At 58.7% G+C, this 24,231-nt stretch overlaps 3 protein-coding genes across 4 annotated transcripts in view; 2 read left to right on the top strand and 1 right to left on the bottom strand.

The window, feature by feature from the left end:
- The first annotated feature begins 10 nt into the window (after positions 1-10).
- On the top strand, positions 11-2,842 carry LOC117646427 (acyloxyacyl hydrolase-like). Its single transcript, XM_034387346.1, has 11 exons — positions 11-313; positions 412-571; positions 657-795; positions 877-1,044; positions 1,131-1,394; positions 1,484-1,591; positions 1,663-1,853; positions 1,935-2,107; positions 2,187-2,305; positions 2,400-2,573; positions 2,655-2,842. Exons 1-11 carry the CDS (start codon positions 193-195, stop codon positions 2,781-2,783), a joined length of 1,746 nt encoding a protein of 581 aa, XP_034243237.1. The 5' UTR covers positions 11-192; the 3' UTR covers positions 2,784-2,842.
- On the bottom strand, positions 2,835-3,691 carry LOC117646430 (NADH dehydrogenase [ubiquinone] 1 beta subcomplex subunit 3). Its single transcript, XM_034387350.1, has 2 exons — positions 3,451-3,691; positions 2,835-3,235 (listed from the first exon to the last, which is right to left on the bottom strand). Exons 1-2 carry the CDS (start codon positions 3,588-3,590, stop codon positions 3,046-3,048), a joined length of 330 nt encoding a protein of 109 aa, XP_034243241.1. The 5' UTR covers positions 3,591-3,691; the 3' UTR covers positions 2,835-3,045.
- Positions 3,692-16,530: 12,839 nt separating this feature from the next.
- Positions 16,531-24,231, top strand: part of LOC117646377 — a 163,366-nt gene continuing 155,665 nt past the window's right edge. For both annotated transcript variants that reach the window (XM_034387260.1, XM_034387258.1), the window contains exon 1: positions 16,531-16,909. The gene's annotated coding sequence lies outside the window, so the exon portion shown is untranslated. The remainder of the gene's footprint in view (positions 16,910-24,231) is intronic.

Genomic DNA, 24,231 nt, shown 5'->3' with positions numbered 1-24,231 from the left:
AAGTAGTCCAGTTGTGGTCAGAGTAACCTTGAATTGGATGCAGCGTGATTTGCGATAAGTAGAATGACGGTTTCGTGATTTGCGCTTCAAGCGATCTGTGCAGCAGGGTGGCAGAAGTCTCTTGTGTCGTCTGATGTTGTCGTCTGCATTCTGTCACCCAAATATTGATTGTAAACACTCGGCTTTCTGCCGATGATCAAAATAGTCGATGACAAGAAAATGAAGCTACTGTCTTTTTTATACGTAGGATTAGTACTTTTTCATGCTCAGGAAGTACGCGCGTATGGAGTGAATGGTGGTATTGAATGTGCAGGTTTGTAGAAGTTTGTAAATTCCTGTGAACTTACTTTGATTTGATTTCAAAAATGTTTTCTTATTACATGCTATGATTTTCTGGTGGTTTATTAACAGCATGTACCATTGTTACTGGAATATTTGGTCAAGTGGCTGAAATCAACAATGCAAGTGTTTCTAACATAACATTACGTATTTGCGATCATTTACTTTGGCCATCAGCTGAAAATGTGTGCCGTGAAGCTATCCAAACCTTGGAACCTCTTCTTTATTTGATGTGAGTATCTATTTACGTCTAGATTTATCGATCAGTAGACGTTGTGGCTACTCTTCATTCAAGCTATCCAATTTCTCTTTTTAAGAGTTGAACTGGAAGGAATAACTGCAGATACAATCTGCTATGGATTGGACATATGTCATCAAGATCCGGGTGAAGAAGTTTGTCATTTGTTCCCAGCTCCAACACAGAATACATTTAAAAGTGGTATTAAAACTGTTAGGGTATGTGGTCTGTCTACTTATTATAGATTTAGAAACTGAAGAATGTTGCGTATGAATTGATTTTTGATTTGGTTCGCAAAGGAGAAGGTGAAGCCTCTTTATGACAAGTGGTATGGACCAAATCACAAAGGAACCCACAGTCTATGTGAGATACCGGGCCTTAAAGAGTTTTGCATTTATATAGCCAAAACTTTTTCTACCATGGCACCTGCTTTTGATTTGGATCATGACAAATTTAGTTCTTTAGAGGTAAGTTCTCAAAAATTTTTACACATAAATGACAAGAACATTTTGTGGTCACTTTCTTTAGAAGTAATTTAATTCTTTTCTGACAGACATGGAGAGGATCAAATTGGCGTGGAAAAGACTGTTCAGATTTGAATCCCAAAATATACCCTGGCCATCTTCCACACTATGCTGATGTTAATTATGATGGGAATTGCAATGGCATTTGGGGTCTTGATAAAGAAACAGGAATTCCATGGGAAACAAAATTATGTGGCTCTAGTAAATCACGTGGTATTCTAATGTTTGGAGACTCTGTAGGGGCACACTTTCACTTTCCACTGGTTTGGTTCAGTCCCAAGTTGATTTCAAAAGTAAGTAAATAATACATACAATAATAATTATTTTTTTTTTTTTTTTTTTGGAAAAGGGGAAAGAAAAAGTAAATTTTGTTTCTTTGCAGGATACATTTTTTAGGAATGCCACACGTGTCCTACTAGATGAGTTGGACTGGCCTCAATATAGTTTCTCAACTGGCTTCAAAAATGTAACTGATCCTGGGTTGATACAGGTATTCCTCTACTTTTTCCTCAAAATAAGTAAATGCTAACTTTTTAGTAAAGGCAAATGTTTTGTTTGAAGGGACAAGTTGATTCTGTTTACCTGCGAATGAGGAAAAGAAACTTATGCAATCACAGAGATTACCAGAATGTTTGTCGGAATGGAGCCACAAGCTTTGACTTGGTAAATTATGTTGGAAACATTGCAAGGGGTGCAGAAGACAAACCTCTTACAATCCTTCTTGGAGTTTTTGGAAATGATGTCTGCAACAGGTATGTCTGTTGATACATTATGATTTGAATTTGCATTAAATTAAATAATATTTCACACTCATGTTCCTTTAAATCTTTAAGATTTCCAAATACTTTGTCAAACATGACTTCAGCCAAACAATTTTATAAAAACATCAAAGGGATCATTGATACTCTGGAATCTTCCCTCCCACCGGAGAGTCACATAATACTCCTTGGTCTTGTAAATGGCAGTTTTATTTATGACACACTTGCAGAACGACTTCATCCCCTAGGTGATTTTTCAACTCTGTAAATACTAAATGGAGATATGGGCAGCCTTTTCCAGCGTAATGCAAAAAAGTTAATTTTCAGGAGAATATCATGGTGATGTGAAGTACAAGGATGTGTTCAAGTGGTTTGAATGCATGCAAATTACTCCTTGCAGAGGATGGCTAAGTGATCAGAAGGATTTAAGAGATGCCACAACCAAGGTTTGAGCAACTACACAGAATGTAAAAAGTTTGTCCAATCAATTGATAATGGAGTTCATTAGTTGCCCTAATTATAACAATTTTTATTCCTAAGCGAGCATTGGAGTTGACACACATGATGAAATATATAGCATCAAGCTATGTTTCAAAGAAAATATCAGTGAGCTTTGTTCCAAATCCTCTGAGCGAAGTGATACAGAGATGGACGGCCAAAGGTGGCAAAATTTGGCAACTGTTTGAGGCAGTGGATGGATTTCATCCAGATCAGGTAGGATAGGATTAAATCAAGTTGATTCCTACCCAATGAAAAAGAAGTCAGGGCTGGAAAACGTCATTTTCTGTATTCCAGATTGCTCAACCTATTATTGCTGATGTACTATGGAAGAATATCAAACTGACTGCCCCTGAGTCAATTGGTCCTATCAACCCATTCAATGAGGAAATTGAGAGAATATTTGGTGATCAAGGTGGTCATTAGACTGAATACTTTTAAATGCAAATGGAATGGTTGAAAAATAAAGATACAATATTGAAGAATTTCTTAACTAATAATTATTCACATTAACATTTCACAATATCAAACAAACAACTCCACAAGTGAAAACTGTTTGCAATCAGGGCTGTTCTGTTTTGGAAACAAAGTAAGATGGCTGGATCAAAAATTGAACATATATTTACAGTTTGCCTACAGCCCATGCATCTACACAAAAGATTCACATCGTCAATAAAACCAACCTAGATCAGTGGTGACCACCGTGGCCATGGTCGTCATGACCATCGCCAACGTAGGAATCGTATCCCTTGAACCCGAGGGCTGTTGCAATACCAAGTGCTAGCCCCAAGGGGAACTTGCGGAAGAACAATCTTCCCCATCTCGTCGACCAGTTTTGGGGGCCGATGATATCACGGTGGTACCTCCAGACTTCATTCCTGAAAACAAAAAAGCACGTCATTGTAAAGAAAGTACCATTAAATAGGCCTCAAATGAACAGGAGAGTTGTTTTAGTCAACAAAGCACAGATGGCTTGAGAAAGTAGGAATAGCCAGATAAAGTATAAAAATATTTGAGGGTTCATCGGGCATGAATGCCAAAATGTTATTGCACCAAAGAAGAAGAAGTAACACTCGAAAAGAATATCACTAACCTCATCCAGGGATCCTTCAATCCAACACTCTTCAAAACATTTTGGATATGGAGCAGCTCCGGAGAGTTCGCATCCACCTTGTAGATGCGGTAGTCGGGAACTTTGTAAGGGGGTCCGTGGTGATGGTGGTCACCTCCCATTTTGCTGCGTGTTATCAAACGAAACTTAAGACACTACTGGGCTAAAGATTTTGAAGGTTATGACGTCTCCTAGCAGACGAAGGAAGAAGAAAACGCGACAACTTTTCGGGAAGGCAGTGACCAGTTTGACCAACATACCAACTTTAACAGAAAGGCTTTGCTCTTTGCGTGTTCTTTCTTAGTATTCAACTTGAGAAAATCAAGACAAAATACAGTTTTGAAGGTTTTGAAGTTCGAAATTTGAACACAAACACCATAGCACGAGCTAGTCGTGGGCAGGCAGGCCAGCCACCATCCCGCGCGCCTGTAGACTGGGTTGCCTACCTACGCGGCGGAGACTTCCCTCCTTCCCTCCCGTTTGCTGGCGTGGAGGCTGGAGGAGAGTGCATGACAGTGGCAGCACACCGATTCCGAGAGTCGTTTCCGTCGTTCTGTCGCTCTCGCACCTATTCGAGACGTCTCATGAGATGAGGCTGCTGAGGGCGCAGAGCCAAACAGCCGTCTGCGGCCGTGCTAGGCGCGGGCACGGCGCAGGCTAGGCTGCTTTGGCAGCTTGTTACGCCACGGTTTCCTCGTCAACCTGCCGGCCTGCCGGTTGATTGGGTCGGTTGATTGCCGTTCGGGGGCGTCGCCATGGCGTCGCGGCGCGGCGAGCGAGGCGTCCCGAGAAAGCAGTGTCGGTCCGGGCGCCGCGACGCCCCATCGCCGCGACGCCTCACCGCCGACCCGACGACGAGACGCCATCCTCCCTGTTCCCGCAGAGCGATTCCAAACGGCGCTGTCTCTCTCGCACCCCTGCGGCCCTGCGGAGCGGCTCATGAGTGCGAGAGAGACAGCGCGACGAGCCGGCCGGGTCGGTCGTCCGTCCCATCCGGCCGGGGAACGGAATGAATCGAATGAATGGCCGGACGGTGCCGAACGGCCGAAAAATGCTGATTACCGCGTCGCCGCGTCACCGCCCAGTCGGTCGGCCGGTCGATCCCGATTTTCCATTAGCCACGGCGAAAGTGACCAACCACGTCGTTGCGATCGGGGCGCGGCTCGCTTCCGAGCCCACTCCAAACGGGGACCGACGGCGACGGCAGATGGTGGAGCTCCCCGACGTCCCCCAGTGCGGTGGCTGCACAGGCTGCACTGCACACTGCAAGGCGGTCGGACGCGCGACGCGTGCGTCAGGCGCGGCCGGCCAAGCGGCCGACACGCGACACGACCTTGTGCTGCGGGGTGCGGCCCCTGTGGCCTCGCCTGGCAGGCCATGGCAGGCCTCACGCCTCACGCCCTCCATGTCCTCCCAGTGGATCGCGCTGCCGCCCTGCCGCACCGCGGCCTTAGGGACCCTCTCTGTGACACGGAAGGTCCCTCGGCCTCAACGCCGAGGGTTGCCAGGGGAATGTTGAGGGAAGCGGAGGTCCCCGCCGGAGGTCCCCGTCGGACGTCCCCGTCGGAGGTCCCCGTCGGAGGTCCCCGTCGGAGGTCCCCGTCGGAGGTCCCCGTCGGACGTCCCCGTCGGACGTCCCCGTCGGACGTCCCCGTCGGAGGTCCCCGTCGGACGTCCCCGTCGGAGGTCCCCGTCGGAGGTCCCCGTCGGACGTCCCCGTCGGAGGTCCCCGTCGGACGTCCCCGTCGGAGGTCCCCGTCGGACGTCCCCGTCGGACGTCCCCGTCGGACGTCCCCGTCGGACGTCCCCGTCGGACGTCCCCGTCGGACGTCCCCGTCGGAGGTCCCCGTCGGACGCCCCCGTCGGACGTCCCCGTCGGACGTCCCCGTCGGACGTCCCCGTCGGACGTCCCCGTCGGACGTCCCCGTCGGACGTCCCCGTCGGACGTCCCCGTCGGACGTCCCCGTCGGACGTCCCCGTCGGACGTCCCCGTCGGACGTCCCCGTCGGACGTCCCCGTCGGACGTCCCCGTCGGACGTCCCCGTCGGACGTCCCCGTCGGACGTCCCCGTCGGACGTCCCCGTCGGACGTCCCTGTCGGCAGGCAGCGCGGCGCTGCTGCTGGATCCGATGGGATGGGACAGGATAGGATTGGATGGCTGGCGGCCAGCCGCGGCAGGCAGTGCAGGCAGCCAGCGAGCATATGCAGGACAGCGCCAACGCGGCTGTAAGTGGGGAAAGTGGCCCCAGAGCCTATAAGCGGTGCGCACGCGTGTGTGTGCGATGTGCGCGTGTGTGCGTGCGTGGTCACTGGGTGGTATTACACACGCGTGTCCACGTTTGATTGGATTATCTGCCGACCCTGTTCCGGAAAATTGCGCTCATCCCGCGTGTCCCGGTAGAGGAATAAAACTGGTCTCATAAGGAGCGATAACGGGCAGCCTGCTGCGAATGGCGTGGCGCCTCTCAGTCAGGGCCGCCAGGACCGCCAATCGTTTCGTCGCTCTGTCTCTCTCGCACCCGAACGGCACGCCCCGTGAGTGCAACAGAGACAGAGCGTCGAAACGAGTCTTCGGAATCGGGCTGAGAGGTGCCCTCCGTGAAGGCCTCCGGGACTGCAGACTGCAGTGTGTGCTTTCGCCGCCCTGCCTCGCCCCGCCTCGCCCCGCCTCACGTCCTCGCGGTCAGGCCGTCCCGACCGTGCAGATGGATGGGGATGGGGCGCGTCCCGGCCCGTCCCGGCCCGTCCCGGCCAGGCGGCCGTCCGGCTTAATGACTACTGTCCGCGCTCCGCGCTCCGCACTCCGCACGCGAGACGCGAGCGCCGCCAACAACAACGTCTCACTCGACGCGGCTACGGCGTTATAGCGTTGCAGCCGGCCCGGCCGCCACCGCGCCGAGCAGCCATTATCGGCAGTGACACGTGGCGCGCGCCCAGACTGCACACTGGGTCGGAGGTCTCTGTCTGTCTCTGTCTGTCTCTCTCTCTCTCTCTCTCTCTCTCTCTCTCTCTCTCTCTCTCTCTCTCTCTCACACACACACACACACACACACACACACACTCCCATGAAGCCCGAAAGGGACCCTCTTGGAATCAGCTCGGTTGTCTTGCTTGGCTGAGGATAGAGTGGGTGGTTGGTTTGGTAGAGTAGGTGGTTGGTTGAGGTGAGGTTGGGCTGCAGTGCTGCGGGCCTTTGGCGGTTCGGCACGGCGCGGCACGGCACGAGGCGGGTCGCGGTGGCGGCGTACAACGCCCATGAGTGGTTTGCGTCAAACGGCCCCAGGCTTTACCCGGGCTGCCCCAGGCCGAGATGGGGCGGGACGGCCGCGCGGAGTGAAAGGTACAGCCCGCCACGCTGCCGCGCTCGTGCCACCATCGTGCCGGTGCCGCGACGCGACGCCCAGCGACGCCCAGCGACGCCGCGGAGATTCCCGAGATCACACCCTCCCACGAGTCCCTCGGCGCGCTCGTGCCTGCACATGACCCGAAAAGCAACCACGTCCAAGTAAAGAGCTCAACAGAGAGACACAAATTTCGTACTGCTTGTACTGTACTTCGTACTGTACTGATCGTATCCGATCCGGATAAGCGAAGCACTGTTAAAACATTATTTTCTGGCGAGGCTCCATTGAAATGTTCAATCGAAACAGAACCTGGACATGCTGCCAGGTACCTACCTCAAGTCTCCACTTTATTTGTATCGACTCTGAACCCCAGGCAGCCAACTGGAAGCAATCCTCGTTGCCCGTCCACTCACCCGCGACGCCCCCTGACCTCCCCGACCGAGCCTCCGGCCGCTCCGGCCGCTGCGGCCCGTGCGGCTCGTCCTAATTAGTGATTCCGATGGCCCAATGCCCCCCCCCCCCCCCACTTGAACCGAAGTGGAGTGGGAAGGTCTCGTTGCGGCGATGGCGGCGCCGGGCGAGGCGCGCCAATTCCGAGGCGCGGTCTGATTACCACGGATCATCGGCGTGCTTAACACGGAAGACGGGCGCCTCGTTTGTCGCCCCGGACGGCGCCGGCAGCGCGGCAACGCCCGCTGGGCCATCAATGGCTCGTCCGGGCGCGGCGCTCTGTCTCTCTCGCGCGCGTGGGGAGTCCCGCAGGGAGTGCGAGAGAGACGGAGCGGAATCAACCTGCTGACTGGCAATCTCGCCCTCGGCCGACAACAATTGGCGATTGGCAAAAATGGAGATGTGCGGTTGCGGGTGCAGCAGCACTGCCGCCGTGTCGCCGTCGCCCTGCCCCCGGGCCGCGACGTGACCCCGCCGTCGACCCAGATGGGGCCGAGGGACCGCCCTCGCAGGTCGCAGGGTCCCCGTCGACTCCCTCCGAGAGGTCGAGTAGGGCGGGCCGGGTCGGGTTGGACGACGTGGCGGCGGCAGAGCGCGGCAGAGCGGCAGCGGCGTTGCGATAGCCAGGAAGAAATTGGTGCGGGGCGTGGCGGCGAGGCGTGGTGGCGGCGGCTATGTAGTGGGCTGTAGTGGGCTGTAGTGGGCTATGTAGCAGCCTGCAGGTGGCGGCACGGCGGCACCCCGCCGACAGCGCGAATCGGCGGCCGATGCCGCCCAGCCCAGTGGTTCTCAACCTTAGGGTCGCGACCCCAAGCGGGGTCGTGAAATTTTTTTAAGGGGTCGCGGCGATGCTGGGGTCGTGTTTTAGGCCGATTTTAAGCAGCCACTGCGTCTGATCCGAGGCGGGCATTTTGCTCCCTCAACGGGCAATCGGTCTTTGGACCTTCCTTTAGCATGCCTTTGTTACGGAGTGCAATTATCAGTCTTAGTTTGGGAGCAGTATTGTCTCAAAGTTGGCCGAAACGCTCAGAAATGTCTATGAAAAATCGTGTTTTGGGCCGATTTTAAGCAGCCACTGCGTCTGATCCGAGGCGGGCATTTTGCTCCCTCAACGGGCAATCGGTCTTTGGACCTTCCTTTAGCATGCCTTTGTTACGGAGTGCAATTATCAGTCTTAGTTTGGGAGCAGTATTGTCTCAAAGTTGGCCGAAACGCTCAGAAATGTCTATGAAAAATCGTGTTTTGGGCCGATTTTAAGCAGCCACTGCGTCTGATCCGAGGCGGGCATTTTGCTCCCTCAACGGGCAATTGGTCTTTGGACCTTCCTTTAGCATGCCTTTGTTACGGAGTGCGATTATCAGTCTTAGTTTGGGAGCAGTATTGTCTCAAAGTTGACCAAAATAGTCACAACGATTTTTCAAAGACACTTGCGACCGTTTTGATCGACTTTTGAGACAATACTGCTCCCAAACTAAGACTGACAATCGCACTCCGTAACAAAGGCATGCTAAAGGAAGGTCCAAAGACCAATTGCCCGTTGAGGGAGCAAAATGCCCGCCTCGGATCAGACGCAGTGGCTGCTTAAAATCAGCCCAAAACACGATTTTTCATAGACATTTCTGAGCGTTTCGGCCAACTTTGAGACAATACTGCTCTCAAACTAAGACTGATAATTGCACTCCGTAACAAAGGCATGCTAAAGGAAGGTCCAAAGACCAACTGCCCGTTGAGGGAGCAAAATGCCCGCCTCGGATCAGACGCAGTGGCTGCTTAAAATCGGCCCAAAACACGATTTTTCAAAGACACTGCTGACCGTTTCGGCCAACTTTGAGACAATACTGCTCCCAAACGAAGACTGATAATCGCACTCCGTAACAGAGGCATGCTAAAGGAAGGTCCAAAGACCAACTCCCCGTTGAGGGAGCAAAATGCCCGCCTCGGATCAGACCCTGTGGCTGCTTAAAATCAGCCCAAAACACGATTTTTCATAGACATTTCTGAGCGTTTTGGCCAACTTTGAGACAGTACTGCTCCCAAACTAAGACTGATAATTGCACTCCGTAACAAAGGCATGCTAAAGGAAGGTCCAAAGACCAGTTGCCCGTTGAGGGAGCAAAATGCCCGCCTCGGATCAGACGCCGTGGCATGTTAAAGGAGGGGTCCCGTGGGGTCGCGAAATTTTTCCTGGGGGTCGCGGAAATTTTTGGCTTCAAATTTGGGGTCGCGAGCCGAGAAAGGTTGAGAACCGCTGGCCCAGCCCCAGCCCAGCCCCAGCGCGGACGGATGTCAACCGGGCGTCCTTGCCTCTCGCCGTCCTCAAGGCGTGCATGTGCATGGCAATGCATGGCACTGCATGGCACTGCATGCCCCTCCAACGTAGGCCGCCCCGCCCGGCCCCGCCCAGCCCCGCCCCGTCGTGCTCCCCGGGTATGGCAGGTCGTGGCAGGCGCATTCCGTCGATCGTCCATCGGCCGCGTGTGTTGGTGACGCAGCCGCGCCGCTGCGCCAGAACGCAACTTCCTCGTCCGATACCGCGACAGCGCGACGCACCGCCATGTCGCTCATGGCGCTCATGGCGCTCATGGCGCTCATGACCGGGCGGGCGCTTTCCTCGGCGTCGAGAGCCGCGGTGCCGCGCGGACAGGACACGGCGAGGGAAAGGAAAGGAAGGGGACGCTTTTGATTGCCGATTTTCCCTGCGGCCGTTTGGTCGTTGCAGTGCGCGCGCAGCGCTGCGCTGGCCGGCTGTCGCAGATTGGGCCGGATAGGCGCCAAGCCCGGCCAAGCCCGGCCAAAGCCATAACCGCCATCGCCATGAGCGCCGCGCGCCGCGCCAAGCCCGTGCAGTGCACCTGCGCGGAAACAACTTGGATGCAGTGCGACATGCGCGTCGTGCAGCGGCCGTCAAGCCGGACCGCGCTAGGGCCGCGCTAGGGCCGCGGCACCCCAGGCACCCCGAAGTGCCCCCGGGCCCACCCGCTGTGGCACCGCCGTGGCACCACCACCCGGGCCGCCGAGAGGCCGAGAGCCGCCTGCGGCCAACCCGACGGCCTTGAAGGAGGATGGCGGCGGCGGCCGCGCGGACTAGACCAGCCGCACCGCTGCAGCGCGGCTGTTTCCGAACCAGTGCTTTCGTCTCTCCGTCTCTCTCACACTCGATGGGCGTACCTCCGGGGTGCGAGAGAGACGCAGCGGCGAGTGCCCGGAATGAGCATGCTGGCGGGGAGCATCGGGGACCGCCAGCGCCACGCCACCGTGTATGACGCGCGGCCGTGCGCGGCTTACGCTCGTAAAAGTCGTCAAGTATTTACGGAGACGGCATGGAAATGGGGGGTCTTGTTGCTGTCGGAGATGCGCTTTCGGCCCTTCGGACGGCAGGGGATGTAATATATCGCCACCGTTTCGAAAGCGCCTTCATTAAAAATAGGAAGGAGTGGCTGCGCGCTGCGCGTTGCGCCCGGCCGTGGCGGCCTGTGGCTGTCCCCCTACCATGTCCTGCATTCGAAATGCAGCGCAACGCCGCAGCAATGCCGCCCGTTCGGGGGCCGCGTCACATACGCCCTAAATCAGTTCGCCGGCCGGCCGGGCCGTCATGCATCCTCAAATCACTCCCTGCATTCATTCATTCATTCACTCACTCATTCATCCGTGCGTCTGGCTGGGGCAGGCAGGGGGCAGGCAGGGGTGGGGAAGGGAACGGTGAGGCCAGGATTTCGGACCGGCCTTCTGCGGTCGAAGGGAGAAAGTGAATGCACTGTACGTCTGGGTGCCTCGCAGTGCCTCGACTCTATGCTCGGCGCGGTGGTGACAGAGTGCATGCGACCGCCGCCTCCCCGCCCCAGTCCCCGGCGCGCCCCGGCGTCTCATTGCGTTGGGGTCAAACGGGCCTGTCGCCGCTGTCGGCGCGGTCAAATGGCGGTGCGCTGTTGTTCTTCGTACACACTGCAATGTGTACCGCCGCACGCTCCAGCCTGGCGACGCCGTTCGCCCCGCTGGAGGTTCGCCGGGGTGGGCGAGCGGCCGGACGACGACGACCTTAGGGCCTTGGGGGCCGTCGCCGTGAAGTTCACGACGGCGCCGCCCTTCTCGACGTCCTCCCAGTGGACGCCACCTCCGCGCCAACCCTCGTTAATTCATTAGGAGAATAGGCAATTATCAAATCCTCCTCCTCCTCCTCCTCCTCGTCGTCGTCGTCGTCGGCGGTGGCAGCGTTCTAGTCGTGAACTTTTGGCGCGCGTGACGCGCCGTGCCGTGCCTTGCAGTGCCGCGCCTTGCAGTGCCGTGCCTTGCAGTGCCGCGCCTTGCAGTGCCGTGCCTTGCATTGCCACGCCGCGCGCCGGCGCGCGTGAATGGCACGGCAGTCAGGTGTCACCAGCGTTCGGAAAAAAGGAAAGGTTTCGACAGCCGGCGTGAGCAGCCCGCAACCCGCCCATCGCTTCTCTGGTGCAAGAATCGCTCATGTTCGAGCTTCGAGTCGTCTTGTCTTGATTGCTTGGACCTCAAATGACGGTCTCGCTTTTCGAATCCGCATGGAATGCAGTAGCTTCCACAGCCCGCCACGCCGGGTTAGGAACGACTGAAACGAAATAGTTTTCCGCCGACAAAAAAAGAAACGCCCGGAGGGTAGGCCACCCGGAGACTGCATCGAGAGTCGCGAAGAGACGGGATCGAGTTGCAGTGTGCTGGCGTGGCTAGCGTGGTGCTGAACGCGGCCCGAGTCATGTTTGAAAGGCCCGCGGTGCCACGATGGCGGCCTGCAAGAGATGTTGTTGGTTTAGGGGACGCGGGGCAGCGCGGGGCAGCGCCGAGTGCACAGGCCAGGCCATAGTGCTGGTACTGTGCGGCCACATTAGTTGCGACAGGTCAAACCACTTGAAGCAGCAGCGGCAGTGCACGCCTCTGTGTGTGCGCGCGTGTGTGTGCCGTCTGTGTGTGTGTTGTGTGGACGACGTACGTGCCTTTTAATATCTGTTGCAAAACTCCCCTGCTGTACTGGCTGCACTAGACTGCGGCACGGTCAGGGCGCAAGGTCGGGACAAGCCGAGTGGAGCCGAGCCGAGCCGTGCGGTCGCAGGCCCCGCGGAGTAGCTCACGACGCACGCGGACGGCCGGGACGGTGGCTGGTGTCGCGGGTTCAAGTGACGGCCCGGCCGTCTACCCGGCGCCAGTGGCGCTGCTGGCGCGGCCCTCGGGCGGGAGGCCCTTAGAGCCCTTGCGACCCGCGGACCCTCGCCTCGACTCGAAAAAAGGGCACGGGGTGGCGACGTGGCGACGCGTGTCATGGCTACCACTGGGACTGGGCCGCCGCGCCGCCGCCACGGCGACGACGTCGTCCGCTCTCACCCTTCGCCTGCTTGGCCCGACAGGCCCGAGCAGCCCGACGCCCCTTTCGCCGAGGCCTGCTGCAGAGCTCGCCGATGGCCATTTCGAGCGATCGGCGGCCCACTCTGCAACGCTCTGCAACGCTGTACCCAACACGCGTGTCCATTTCCCCTGACTTTTTTCTTTTTCTCTTTTTTTTGCCGTGCACTCGGCGAGGATGATGGGCGTGGCGGCACGTGTCCTTTTCTTTCTGCTCTTTTTTCCGCTCCTCGTTGTAGTACCTCATCACGCACGCACGCCGCGCCCGCCGCGCCCCGGCCGCGCCGCGCAATGGCGTTTGTTCAAAAGTCTGGCGGCGCCTGGCAGGCCGGGGCGGGCCGGGGCGGGCCGGGGCCAAGACGCGCTAACTTTCTTCTACGGACACCTTGAACACGGCCGGGCCTGCCCGCCCGCCCGCCGCGCCGCGCCCCGGCCATGCCGTGATGCGCACGACCGTGCTGGGAACGCGTGTCCGGCGCGGCGGGCTGGGCTGGCGGGCTGGCTGGCGGCGGAACCTGTTGGCCGTGTAAAGTGATAGAATTCAGCGCTACGATAACGCGGCGCGAGCCGCCAGCTCTGGTTAGCCAGCTCGGCGCACGGCCGGTGGCAGCCGGCGGCGGCGAGGCGCTCCACTACACTACAACACGAGCTTTCGATTTCGGTGGCGGGACTGGCGGGCGTTTTGCCTTCCCGTCGCCGCGCCCCGCACCGCCCCTCCGGATCGTATCGCCCTCCTTGTGCTGTGGCGGCTAGTTTTTTCGCTGACGGCGGAACCCTCAGGACTTCCACAGCACCGCACACACACACACTAAAAAAATTGAAAAAGACACGGAAAAATTAAAATTAAAAAGTGTTTACACACGGTTCACGATGTCGCGTGGGCCTACTGGAGGACGGCTGGCACGGTCGACCCGGAAACTCAGCGCAAGCGCAAGCGGTGCCGCAAGGTGCACTACTACACCGCGTTCATCTTACAGCGAGAATCACGCCCGGCGCGAAACGCGACCCCAGCCACACGGCAACACACATGCTGCTGCCGAGGAGGAGGAGAAGAAGGGGGGCAAGTCCGATCTGGCCCCAGCACCCCGATCATGAGTGTGCCTTTCCGTCGTGCACGTGTCAAAACGCGGTGCGCGTCTAGTTTCCGCTCGCACGCATGGAAAGTGAGAGTGGCGGGGCGGGGCGGCGGGCTATCATGTGAATGGGCCGGAGTGCTAACGACCCGGCCGAGCCATTCACAACGGGGCGCGGCCCGGCGCGGCGCGGCGGCCCGGCCAATGATACTGCTGCCGCCGGCGTGCGCGCCGTGCCTTCCCCTCGCCAAATTGCAGCAGGCGGTCACTCCGTCTCGCCCGCACTCAGGGCGGCGTCCCGTACACTCTAAATGTAGGGTGTCCAGAAACTGGGCGCCTTTGTCGCCCGCCCCACTTTTTAGGGTGCCAAATGTCGCCCAGTTTCTGGGCACCTTTGTCGCCCAGTCTAGGGGTGGACAATCCACAAAGGAACCTGCCTTCACCCATGGCTCAGCAGCGACTAAGGTGCCAAAGGTGCCCAGAATCTGGGCACCTTAGTCACCCAGGATCTAGACACCTGTGCATCCTCTACCATGGGAGAGGGCCGGTTACTGTATGATTTGTCCACCCCGAGACTGGGTGACAAAGGTGCCCAGAAACTGGGCGACATTTGGCACCCTAAAAAGTGGGGCGGGCGACAAAGGCGCCCAGTTGCTGGGCACCCTATATTTAGAGTGTACGCCCCACAGGCTGCGAGAGAGACAGCCGGCTGTCCTGGCTGTCCTGGTTCGGCCGCGGCGACACATTGCAGACAGGCAAGTGGAGCCACCCGCCACGTGCGCGCTGCCGCGGCCCGGCCTACATAACAACGGTGTTCTCCGCCGCCGCGTTACAGTGTTACAGCGTGTGGTATGGCGCGCCGCCCTGTGCTTTGCCGGCCGCCGTTTTGCCGCGCGCTTTTTGAGGCTGCAGCGTGCGCGTCTGCGTGCGTGTCTGCCGGACGCATTTACGTAAGGGGAGGGGGAGGGCGCCGAAAGCACGTCATCGATTTCGGAACCGCGTTTTGGGAGAACGCCGCAGCTATCTATCTATCTGCTTATTCGCAGCTCACGGCGCGTTATTCGCAGTGCACTGCCCACTGCTGCTGTTCGTGCCATCGCGGCTGCCAATAATGGGCTCGCCGAGTAAAAGCACATGCAGATCGTAATTGCTCATCTGCTGCACGCGGGCCGACCGGGCCGGCAAGCACGCCGACGGACGTCTCTCTCGCACCCATGCGGGACGGCCTGTGAGTGCGACAGAGACAGAGCGAGCAAAAAGGGGGCGTGCCGCACCCGGACCAGCCCGATGAGACGGCGAATCCCGCGCTCACACCGCGATCGGCACCACCTGCGGAGTAAGATGACGTCCCGTGAAAATCCAACCGAGAGGAAGAGAACCATTTCAACATTTTGGGACCATTATCGCAATTTCCAAAACAAATCTCTTAAAAAAAAAAAAAAAAAAATTGTTTGACTGTGTCTTTTTGCACTTTGCCCTGATTCGGAACACCATGGTTTTTTTTTCTCATCCCGACGCGTGTAGAACAGCGGCCGCCTTTGCTCGATTTACGGCGAAAATTGTCCCAAGCTGTACCAGCCTCGTGCGTGTGAGTCTCCGGCGGCGCGCCCACACACACACACACACACACACGCACACACACACACACACACAGAGGCACACCCACACACACACAAGCACGCACTGTCACTTTGACGCGCGATGCGCGACTTTTACGGCCTGACCCAGTTCTGCCGCACCGGATTGTCTTTTAATTGGAATCCGATTGGATTGAATTACTGTTTGATGGACGACCGAAAGAGGAGTGGAGCCGCCACCGCGCGCGTCGCCGTTGTTGCGCAAGCGCCACCGAGAAGGAGAAGAAGAGGCATGATTGGCAGGAAAAGGGGCGAAAGAGTGCGATCAAGATCAAGTGCCAACAAACTCGTATTATGTGTATTGGCCGCATTGGCCACCCTCGGCCGTTTGCGTTCGCGGCGTTAGCCTGGTGGTGTTAACCTTTGCGCCGCGCTACAGTCGAACACGTCTCCGCGCTCCTCGCGGTCCCACTCACCATTCGATGGCCCCCGCCACGCCGCCCCGCCGCCTCGTTGGCACTACTATAAAACCCGCGAAAGGAGGGAGGGGAAGAAAGGGTTTAGTTCCAACACTCTCCGACAGGTGCGTTCTCCTCGCACCGTGCCATCTTGCTGTTGTTATTCTGCCCACGCTGTCGGTCTGTCTCTGGCTGGCTAGACTGGCGCTTACGGGTTGTGGCGCCGCGAGCAGAGCGGAGCGCGCAGCGCGGGCCGCAGGGCGCCGCAGGCAGTCCCCAATCATTTCCATTCATTCTTCGTTTCCTCCATTTCGACGTTCGACGGTCTGGAGAGTCTCATTCCGCCTTTTAAACGGTTCATTTGTCTGGCGGTTGCCCATGGGAAACGCGCGGCCTGCAATCGACTAATCGACTCAACGAGGAAACTTTACGCTTCGATGGTGGCCGGGGACACTATTTTTAAGCCCGGCCGCCTCGAACCACACGGATCGGTGCCGCACCGACGCCGGCCCTTTCCTTGGCAGTGTGGCCGCAGCAGCCAAAGCGTCGATTGGCTGTTATGTATTGTTATTTTCCTGGTCGCGGGACGACATCCCCGCGGGTGCAGCGCTGCAGCGCAGTGGGGCAGCAGTGCCGGCGCGGCGCGGCGGAGCGAGAGAGACGGAGTCTTGGACGGAGTGCCGGCGTGGCGCGGCAGTGCGAGAGAGAAAGGGGAGGGCTCGCCCCACCCCGCCGCGCCGCGCCGCCCGCCGCGCGCCGAGCCCAGCCCGCCGAGGGCCCCTTAGTCGTGTCCCAGGAGTGCTCGCTGCCGGTGGGGCCCCCCGTCGAAGCTCTCCGGACCGCTCCGTCACCGCGAGGCGTGCGAAGTGAATCGTGCAAATCGAATCAAATCGGGAAACTAACATCGTTCGGGAGTGCGACAAGTGTTTGTGTGCCGCGTGCGTGTGTTCAGTGTGGTTGTCCCAGTTTTGAATCATTTTTTTTCGGCGTTTATCGCGAGTGTTTTAACAGCATAGCGCTGTCAGTGCTTTTTCATTTTTTTTTGGTGAATGTGTGTGTGCGTCAGCGGGTAGCCAGGTCGCCCGTGTCAATAGTGTTGGATTAACTCGTCGACCACGCGCCTAACTTTCTGTGGATACTCTTCGCCCTGCGGGCAGATTCATCGGAGTGTGCTGTTGGTAAGCGAGTGGCTGAGCTTGACATCTTTGCTCTGACATCTTCATGTTGTAGTGGTTTCGCGCGGTCCAAGCGCCTGCGAGGTAGGCACATCCTGAGGCCTGCAAGACACGTGTGTGAGGCGGGCAGGCTATCCTGGGTCCGTCAGGCGCCTCAGGCGCCTGGAGGGTAGGCACTGCAATGGCCCGCAAGGCACGGGTGTGCGGCGGGCAGGCTATCCTGTGTCCGTCAGGCGCCTGAAGGGTAGGCGCTGCACTGGCCCGCAAGACACCGGTGTCTAGCGGTGCTGGCGGGCGGGCCAGGCGCCTGCGAGGCGAGCGTGCAACACACTGCAACACACTCACTGCGCGCACTGCGCCTCGCCTCTCCTTCCTCTGCAGTGCGTCCAGGACGTCCAGCCAGGACGCCCAGGGAGTGCGTGGGCTGTCTATCATTGTTCAGCAAGGACGAGGCTTGCGCCTTGTTGGCGTCCCGCGTGCGTCCCAGGAGCTGAATGCTTCGCAACATCCACCGCCCATCCTTTGGGGGTCATCCGGAAACGACTTGGCCATTTCCTCGGCCATTTCTCGAAGTGCCTTTCGGTTCGGAGTTATCGCGGCAGGTGGCGCACTAGCGCGCGTGTGGGGGTGTGTCCGTCTGCTTCTGCCGCGCCGAGTGAGAGAAGTTAAACGGGAACCGAGGCGGGCACGCACGGCAGCACAGTGTGAGGCGACGCAGCGACGCAGCGGCGCGGCGCATCCCGCGGCCCACACTCGGCAGAACAATGTTTGAGCCGACGATTATGATGCCTTCGGCTTTTGCGACACGTTCGCGCGCGCGCCGCGTTTCAGCATCCAGACAGGCGGACGAGCGGACGGACAGGCAGGCAGACAGACAGTCGGATGTGGGGTGGCGGCGGTACCGATAACACCGGCAACACCAGGAAGTACAGTGTGTCTCGAAGAGCTCATCCTGAGCAGGTTGATGGCCCGGCAGAAAGAGAAAAAGAAGCAGACTCTGTGGGTTGACACGGTGACATAACGCGGCGTGGCAGTGCCCTGGGGAACCAGATGAACCAGGCAACCAGATGAACCGGACTGGACCCCCAGGGACAACCCGGCCTCGCGCCTCACGCCTGGCCCTTGTGGACGACGAACGCCAGGCCCGCCAGCCAAGCGAGTCAGAACAGTCGTTTCATTCGCTCCGTCTCTCTCGCACTCATGGGTCTCCCCGCAAGGGTGCGAGAGAGACAGGGCCACAGGCCGAACTTCTGAATCCAAGGGGTCCCCAACCGAGCCGGCGAGCGTACACTGACATAAAGTCAAAACTGACTTTTTTGACTTTTTTGTGACTTTTTGATTGTTTTTTGACTTTTTTGTGACTTTTTTGAGTATCTTTTCTGACTTTTGGCGACTGTTTTGCCTTGGAACTATTTTCACTTTCACACGTTTTAATGACTTTTTGACTTTTAAATGACTTTTTGACCTTTAAATGACTTTTTTGACTTAAAAAATTACTTTTCCACCAGCGTTCATTGAAATTTGGCATTTTTAAAGGCTGTTTCGTGACTTTTTGGATACTTTATAGTGGTTTTTCTGTTACTTTTTGACTTTTGTGACTTTTTTGACTTTTAGTGACTTTTTTAATGACTTTTTCACGCGTGTACACCGATTTTCGCCGGTTGGGGACCCCTTGTCTGAATCGCTCGGCTGGCCCGTCAGGGACGCGCTGCCGCGGTGCCGCGGTAGCGGCGACTCTGCGCGGAAAAACGGTTTGCTTTTACTATCTTTTCATATCGCGTTTTTCATTTCCGCGGGGTCGCTCCGCTCCGCTCGGGGCTTGTTAAGAGTTTCCGGGGCCGCAGCGCAGCCAGCCAGTGCAGCCGCCCGGTAGGCCCCGGAGGCGACGCCCAGCTCGAGGCCCAGCTCGAGGCCCAGCTCGTCGCGCGTGCCGCCCGCCAGCCTCCTCCACGGCCTCGACGTTCTCCACGGCGGCGGGGCCGACGCGCTGCACGCGGAGGAGGCGAACTCTGGCCGCCTGGTTTTGAGCATTGGCGCACCACACCCCTCGCTTCAAACCGCGCTTCGAGGCCGCGCACGTGTCTATGTGTGTGTGTGTGAGAGAAAATAGGTATGTGTGTGTGAGAGTGGCATTTCTCACTTTTGATTCGTTGAGCCTGGAGTGATGGCGGCCGCTGTTCCGTCACTCGGTGTCATTGGGGCTGACGGGGCTGCACACACACACACACACATATATATATATACACACACATACACACACACACACACACGCACACACACAAGCAAACACATGCATAGGCACGCCGCCCGTTCCCATGAGCTGCCGCATGCCTGACAGGCCGGAGGAGAAGGCGGCTAGGAAAGGAAAACCTCGCCGCGAAAAATAACAACAAAAAGACGACGACAACAACACGTCTTGTCTAGGGAGAGAGGGAGAGGGGTGTGTAACTAGAGCCGAAATAATCGCGACTTAATTTTGGGCCCGGCGGAGCTAATTTATTCAGAGAAACCGTGCGACGATAACCACCGCGCGCGCCGGCCGGCAGGCGTTATTTCTCATACCACACTGACACACTGACGCGGAAGGACGCCGACGAGCGCGCCGCTGCTTTCTTTTCCGCTTCATGTCGTTCCATCCGTGCGTCTGTGTGTGTTTTTTTTTCGGTTTGTTGCCATTTGGCCCGCGGCTGATTGTGTTCCTATGCGTGCACAAGGGAGGCCCCGGGCTGCACAGCGGTGCGTGGCGCGCCGAGGCGGGGCGGGGCGGGGCGGCCGGACAAACCGGACTCTCTAACTCACTCATCGGAGAGCCCGCCCGCCGCCGGGCCCGGGGGACAGACCGACCGGGCGGGGACCGGGCCGAGGCCCGCCCACCAAAATACGCGAAGAAAGTTTTCCTCTCGATTTCATGACGGCGGCGGCGGCGGCGGCGGCGGCGGCGGCGGCGCGGTCCTCGTCGTGGTCGTCGGCGTGGTCGTGGCCCCGTGGGCCCCGTGGGCCCCTCGCAGTGCCGCGGACTTTATTGCCTGTCGTCCTGTCCTGTCGGTCCCGTCGGGCATTGTTTGCGTTGGCGCCCCGAAAAGTCGATTATTATTCCCGCTGACACGGCGCGCGGCACACGGCGGGCCGAGCGGCAGGGGCAGGCCCGGCGCGGCCGCTGATGAGAAGCGTGCCGCGGACCGAGTCCGAAGAGCCGTCCCCGTCTCCCCGTCGCACTCCCGGGGCCCCGCAGGCCGCAGCGGCGCGAGAGAGACAGGCGGGCGACTCGCCCGGGCCGCCGTTTTTCCGATGCGCGCCGCGTCGTGGCGAGTCAAGTGCACCAGCAGACTCATTCCGAGAGTCGTTGTCGCCGCTCTGTCTCTCTCGCACTCATGGGGCGTTCCCTACAGGTGCGAGAGAGACAGAGCGACCAAGTCGGCTCTCGGAACCAGTGTGCCTGCAGGCCGCCGCTAGGCAGGTGCGCGTCGCACGTCGCCGCGGGTCGTTTATTGACGCGTCGTGGTTGGAAAGTTCGGCGGTGCAAATGACCACCCCGAGGGACCACCGGGGACCACCGCCCCGGGGCTGCCTGCCTGCCTGCCCGCCTGCCCGCGCGCACGCCCGGGCTGGCAACAAGCAGCAGAGCACCCCGGCCGCTGTTTCCGGCAGCACCGTTGTCCCACTGTTAAAACAAACAAACAAAAAACAACATTTTTTTTAAATAGTTGAAAAATTAGTATAGTGCGCAAAAAAAACCGCCAAGAACTTATTATTTGTTTCTTTCGCATCTGGCAGGCAAACAGCGACGTCTTTCAATTTGAAAACCACTAGATACCCCGCGTAAAGCTTGTCACCCTTAAAAGCTACTGCCGCCCACTTTCCTCGCAACTTTCAACTTAATTTTTTTTAAATCGAAGGAGTAGTTGCCCGCTCCGCTACCGTGCACGCTCGAGTCCCGGACAGCGAAATGACACACGGGAGCGTGCATGCGCAGCGCGCGCCTCCGCACCACTTTGCGCACGGCAATTTCTCCTGGGCGCGCCGTGGCTGCCATGGCTGCGCGCGGGGCGGGACTCCCCTCTGCAAGGGACAGGGAAACGCAGGCAGGGGACACGGCGGCACGTCTCATTGACAGTGTGTGTGTGTGTGTGTGTGTGTCGCTGCTTAATTATTTTGCAGTTGGCACTGCTCGCGCGCGCGGCCCCCCCCCCCCCCCCGCGCGCCGCTCAAAAACACTTGTATTGGGGAGAAAGTACACACACGCACGCACACACACACACACAGCGTACGCACACACACACACTACACGTTCCCGCAGATTAGCTCCCTGGGCGCGCGATCGCCGCCGTAACGCGAAACTAATAACCTCCCAACGAGCACGCCGCGCCTCCAGCGCCTCTATCTCTCTCTCTCTCTCTCTCTCTCTCTCTCTCTCTCTCGCACCGCGACGGCACGCCCCGCGAGTGCGAGAGAGACGGTTCACTGCCTCGCTCGTTACACGGGCCGCCGTTACGGAACCCCGGGCAACGCCGCCAACGGACATGCCGTGGATACGTCGCCGTCGTCGCGGAGGCCGTCTCGGCCGTCGCGGCCGTCGCGGCCGCCGCGTCCCGCCGGGCAAGGAGAAAACCTCCCCGATGCAGATGTGCGTCGCGACGGCGCGGCAGCGCGACATGCCGAACGGCGTTCCGTCTCTCTCGCACCCCTACGGCACTACGGCGCGCCCCGAGAGTGCGAGAGAGACGGGGGGAGTGCGGCCGGCACAGGCACGCGCGTGGCGCACGACAACCGCCCGACCTTGCGTGTTAATTAGAGCGTTTTGTCGGCAGCGAGTAGCGGTGCAGCGCAGAGCGCGAAAAGTCTCCTCGTCGCACTCGCGGGGCGTCCCGTCGGGTTGCGAGAGAGACAGGGCGAGGGCGACCGATCGCACTTCATTTGGTTATCGCGCATTCAGCGCCTCCACTATCGGCGTCGCGGGCTCGCCTCCGTGGAGGCACTCCAGAACGCAGTGCCAGCATGCCAGCCGTGTCCAGAGTGTGCGGTGCGCTTCCAGGAGTGGGCTTCTAGAATGCTTCTCGTTCGCTTACAGTGGGCTTCCACAAGTTCTTACAGTTCTTCTAGTGTGCTTCCACCAGTCTGCTTCCACTGTTCATCAATGCGCTTGGAAATTTTTTTTCTTTCCTCTTTTTTTTTGCAGTGTGTCGGTGATAAAGTGCACCTCGCCCCTGCGCCCCGACCGCGTTTATTTATACGGTGTGGCTGTTTGATCTCCTTCCCTGCCCTGCCCCTCGTCACCTCGCTGAGCCTGGCTCTGGCTTGCTCTGGCTAGTCGCCGCTCGGCCGCTCCAGGCCGCTCTCCGCGCCGTCGCCATCGAGGCCGTCCGGTCGCCGCGGACAATTATCGGCACTCATATAAGGATGACCATCCACGTGATGTGCGCGCCGACCTTTTTACCCGCCCCCCGCACCCCGCGCAGTGGGCCAGAAGACCGGTGGAGGCGGCCGAAGACGCGTTGTGAGCTATTCAGAGTCGCTAATTGGGGCTCGAACCGAACGTGTGACCCCACCAATGGATCCCTCGTTCGGAGAGCAATCCATTGGTGGGGGTCACACGCTCGGTTCGAGCCCAATTTGGCAACTCTGGAGCTCACAATGCGCCTAGAGTTTTGGCCGCCTCCACCGGCGTGCGCCAAACCTCTCGCTGCGCAAACCATCCATTCACTGCGGTCCGTGCCACCGAACGAGCCAGCCCGAGCCGATATCGGCCAGGCTGCCGGCCTTTCCCGGAACACGGCGGCTTGTATTTCTGGCGAGGCGCGATGCACCATTTCTCGCACTCGGACTTCTTCTTCTGCTTGCATTACGACGAGAGGCTTCCAAAAGCAGACTGGCTTTTTTCTGCCTTTGCTCCTTCAGGACGGTGCGTGCTTCAGTTCTCACGCCGTTCGAGCTTCGATCGTCTTCGCTTGTTTTCCCCCCTTTTTTTTCGAAGCGCCGGGCAGGCCAAGCAGTGCGTCCAGGTCGTCCAGGTGGCGCCGCGCCTTCCAGCAAGCCTTCCAGTGCCCTTGCGGGTGAAAGGGGCGTCACAAGCAGTGGTCAGTCACCGCCGCGCGTGCGTGTGAGTGACCGAGTGCGCAGCTGTGTGCGACAGAGAGAGAGCGTGTTTCGTTTTTCGCCGTGTCGCAAGGTGCACATACCATTCCGACGCCGTGATGTGGTCCGACCCGGTCCGGTTAACGACGACGCCAGAGCCCCCTCGCGGCCGCGGACGACACTAGTTTCTCTCTCTCTCTCTCTCTCTCTCTCTCTCTCTCTCTCTCTCTCTCTCTCTCCGCGACGCCGCGGGCCGCTCTTAGCACTCTAATTGGCTTTCCTTTGGCGGTACTGGCCGGTGCCGTACTGCCCCGCACTGCCCCGCTGCCTGCACCGCAGCTGTCCGGTCAAAGGCGGTCAAGCCTTGCTGGCGGCGTGGCGGCTTGGCCTGCTAGTTGCTGTCCTTGTTGTTGTTGGTCCCGAACGGCCGGCGCGTGGCACCTGCACTGCATGATGGCCCGCGTCGACATGCGCCTGGTTGTTGTTGTTGTTGTTTGTTCGGCGTCGCTGAGCTTATTCGCAGCCTGCTCTACGAGACGACGCGTCTGCGCGTCTGCGCGATCGCCCGCCCGGGGAGCAAAGGTCAATGGTGCTGCGCGGCGATGTTGCTTATTGGCTCTGGAATGTCGCAGCGCGGCGGCGCGGCAGGTGACTCTGGCGACGCCGAGTGATGAAGTTGTCAGCGTGCTTGCAGTCCTCCAGCTCCGGACTCCAGGCCTCGAGAGTCGCCGTCGTCGCTCTGTCTCTCTCGCACCTCGACGAGGCGCCCCACGAGTGCGAGGGAGACAGAGCAACGACGGCGCTCGGAATCAGTGGCGTCCTGCACGCACGCCGCCGCCGCACTGACCGCAAACCGCCTAACCACCACGCCGTCGTCGCTTACCGAAGTTGCACCCGTGGGGCAACGCACGGAGGTGGTGGGGGAGGCGGCGCCCCTATCGGACGGGACGGCGCCGCGACCACGCCGACGACGGCATCGCCGGCGTCATCGGCGTCCCTACACGCCCACGTCCTGCAGCGCCACCTGACACACTTCCAGCGGGCGGCGCGGCGCTGGAGTGCCTGGAGTGCTGGAATGCCCCGCCGATATGCCACAACGCGCCACGGCCAGGGAGCCACGGCGCTTCCCCGCCCGCGAGGCTCCCCGAGGCTCCCCCACGACACGTTCTGATAATTATCGAGCGCTCTGGCGGCCTCCGCGGCGGCAAGGCGCCACCGCCGCGTTCCAGCACAAGCGGTAGTCTCATTCTCCG

Source organism: Thrips palmi, unplaced genomic scaffold (assembly GCF_012932325.1).
Source record: "Thrips palmi isolate BJ-2018 unplaced genomic scaffold, TpBJ-2018v1 HiC_scaffold_19, whole genome shotgun sequence".
NCBI classification, from domain to species: Eukaryota; Metazoa; Arthropoda; class Insecta; order Thysanoptera; family Thripidae; genus Thrips; species Thrips palmi.
Note: the sequence above shows the minus strand (reverse complement) of the source record. Positions and strands in the feature narration are given on the sequence as shown.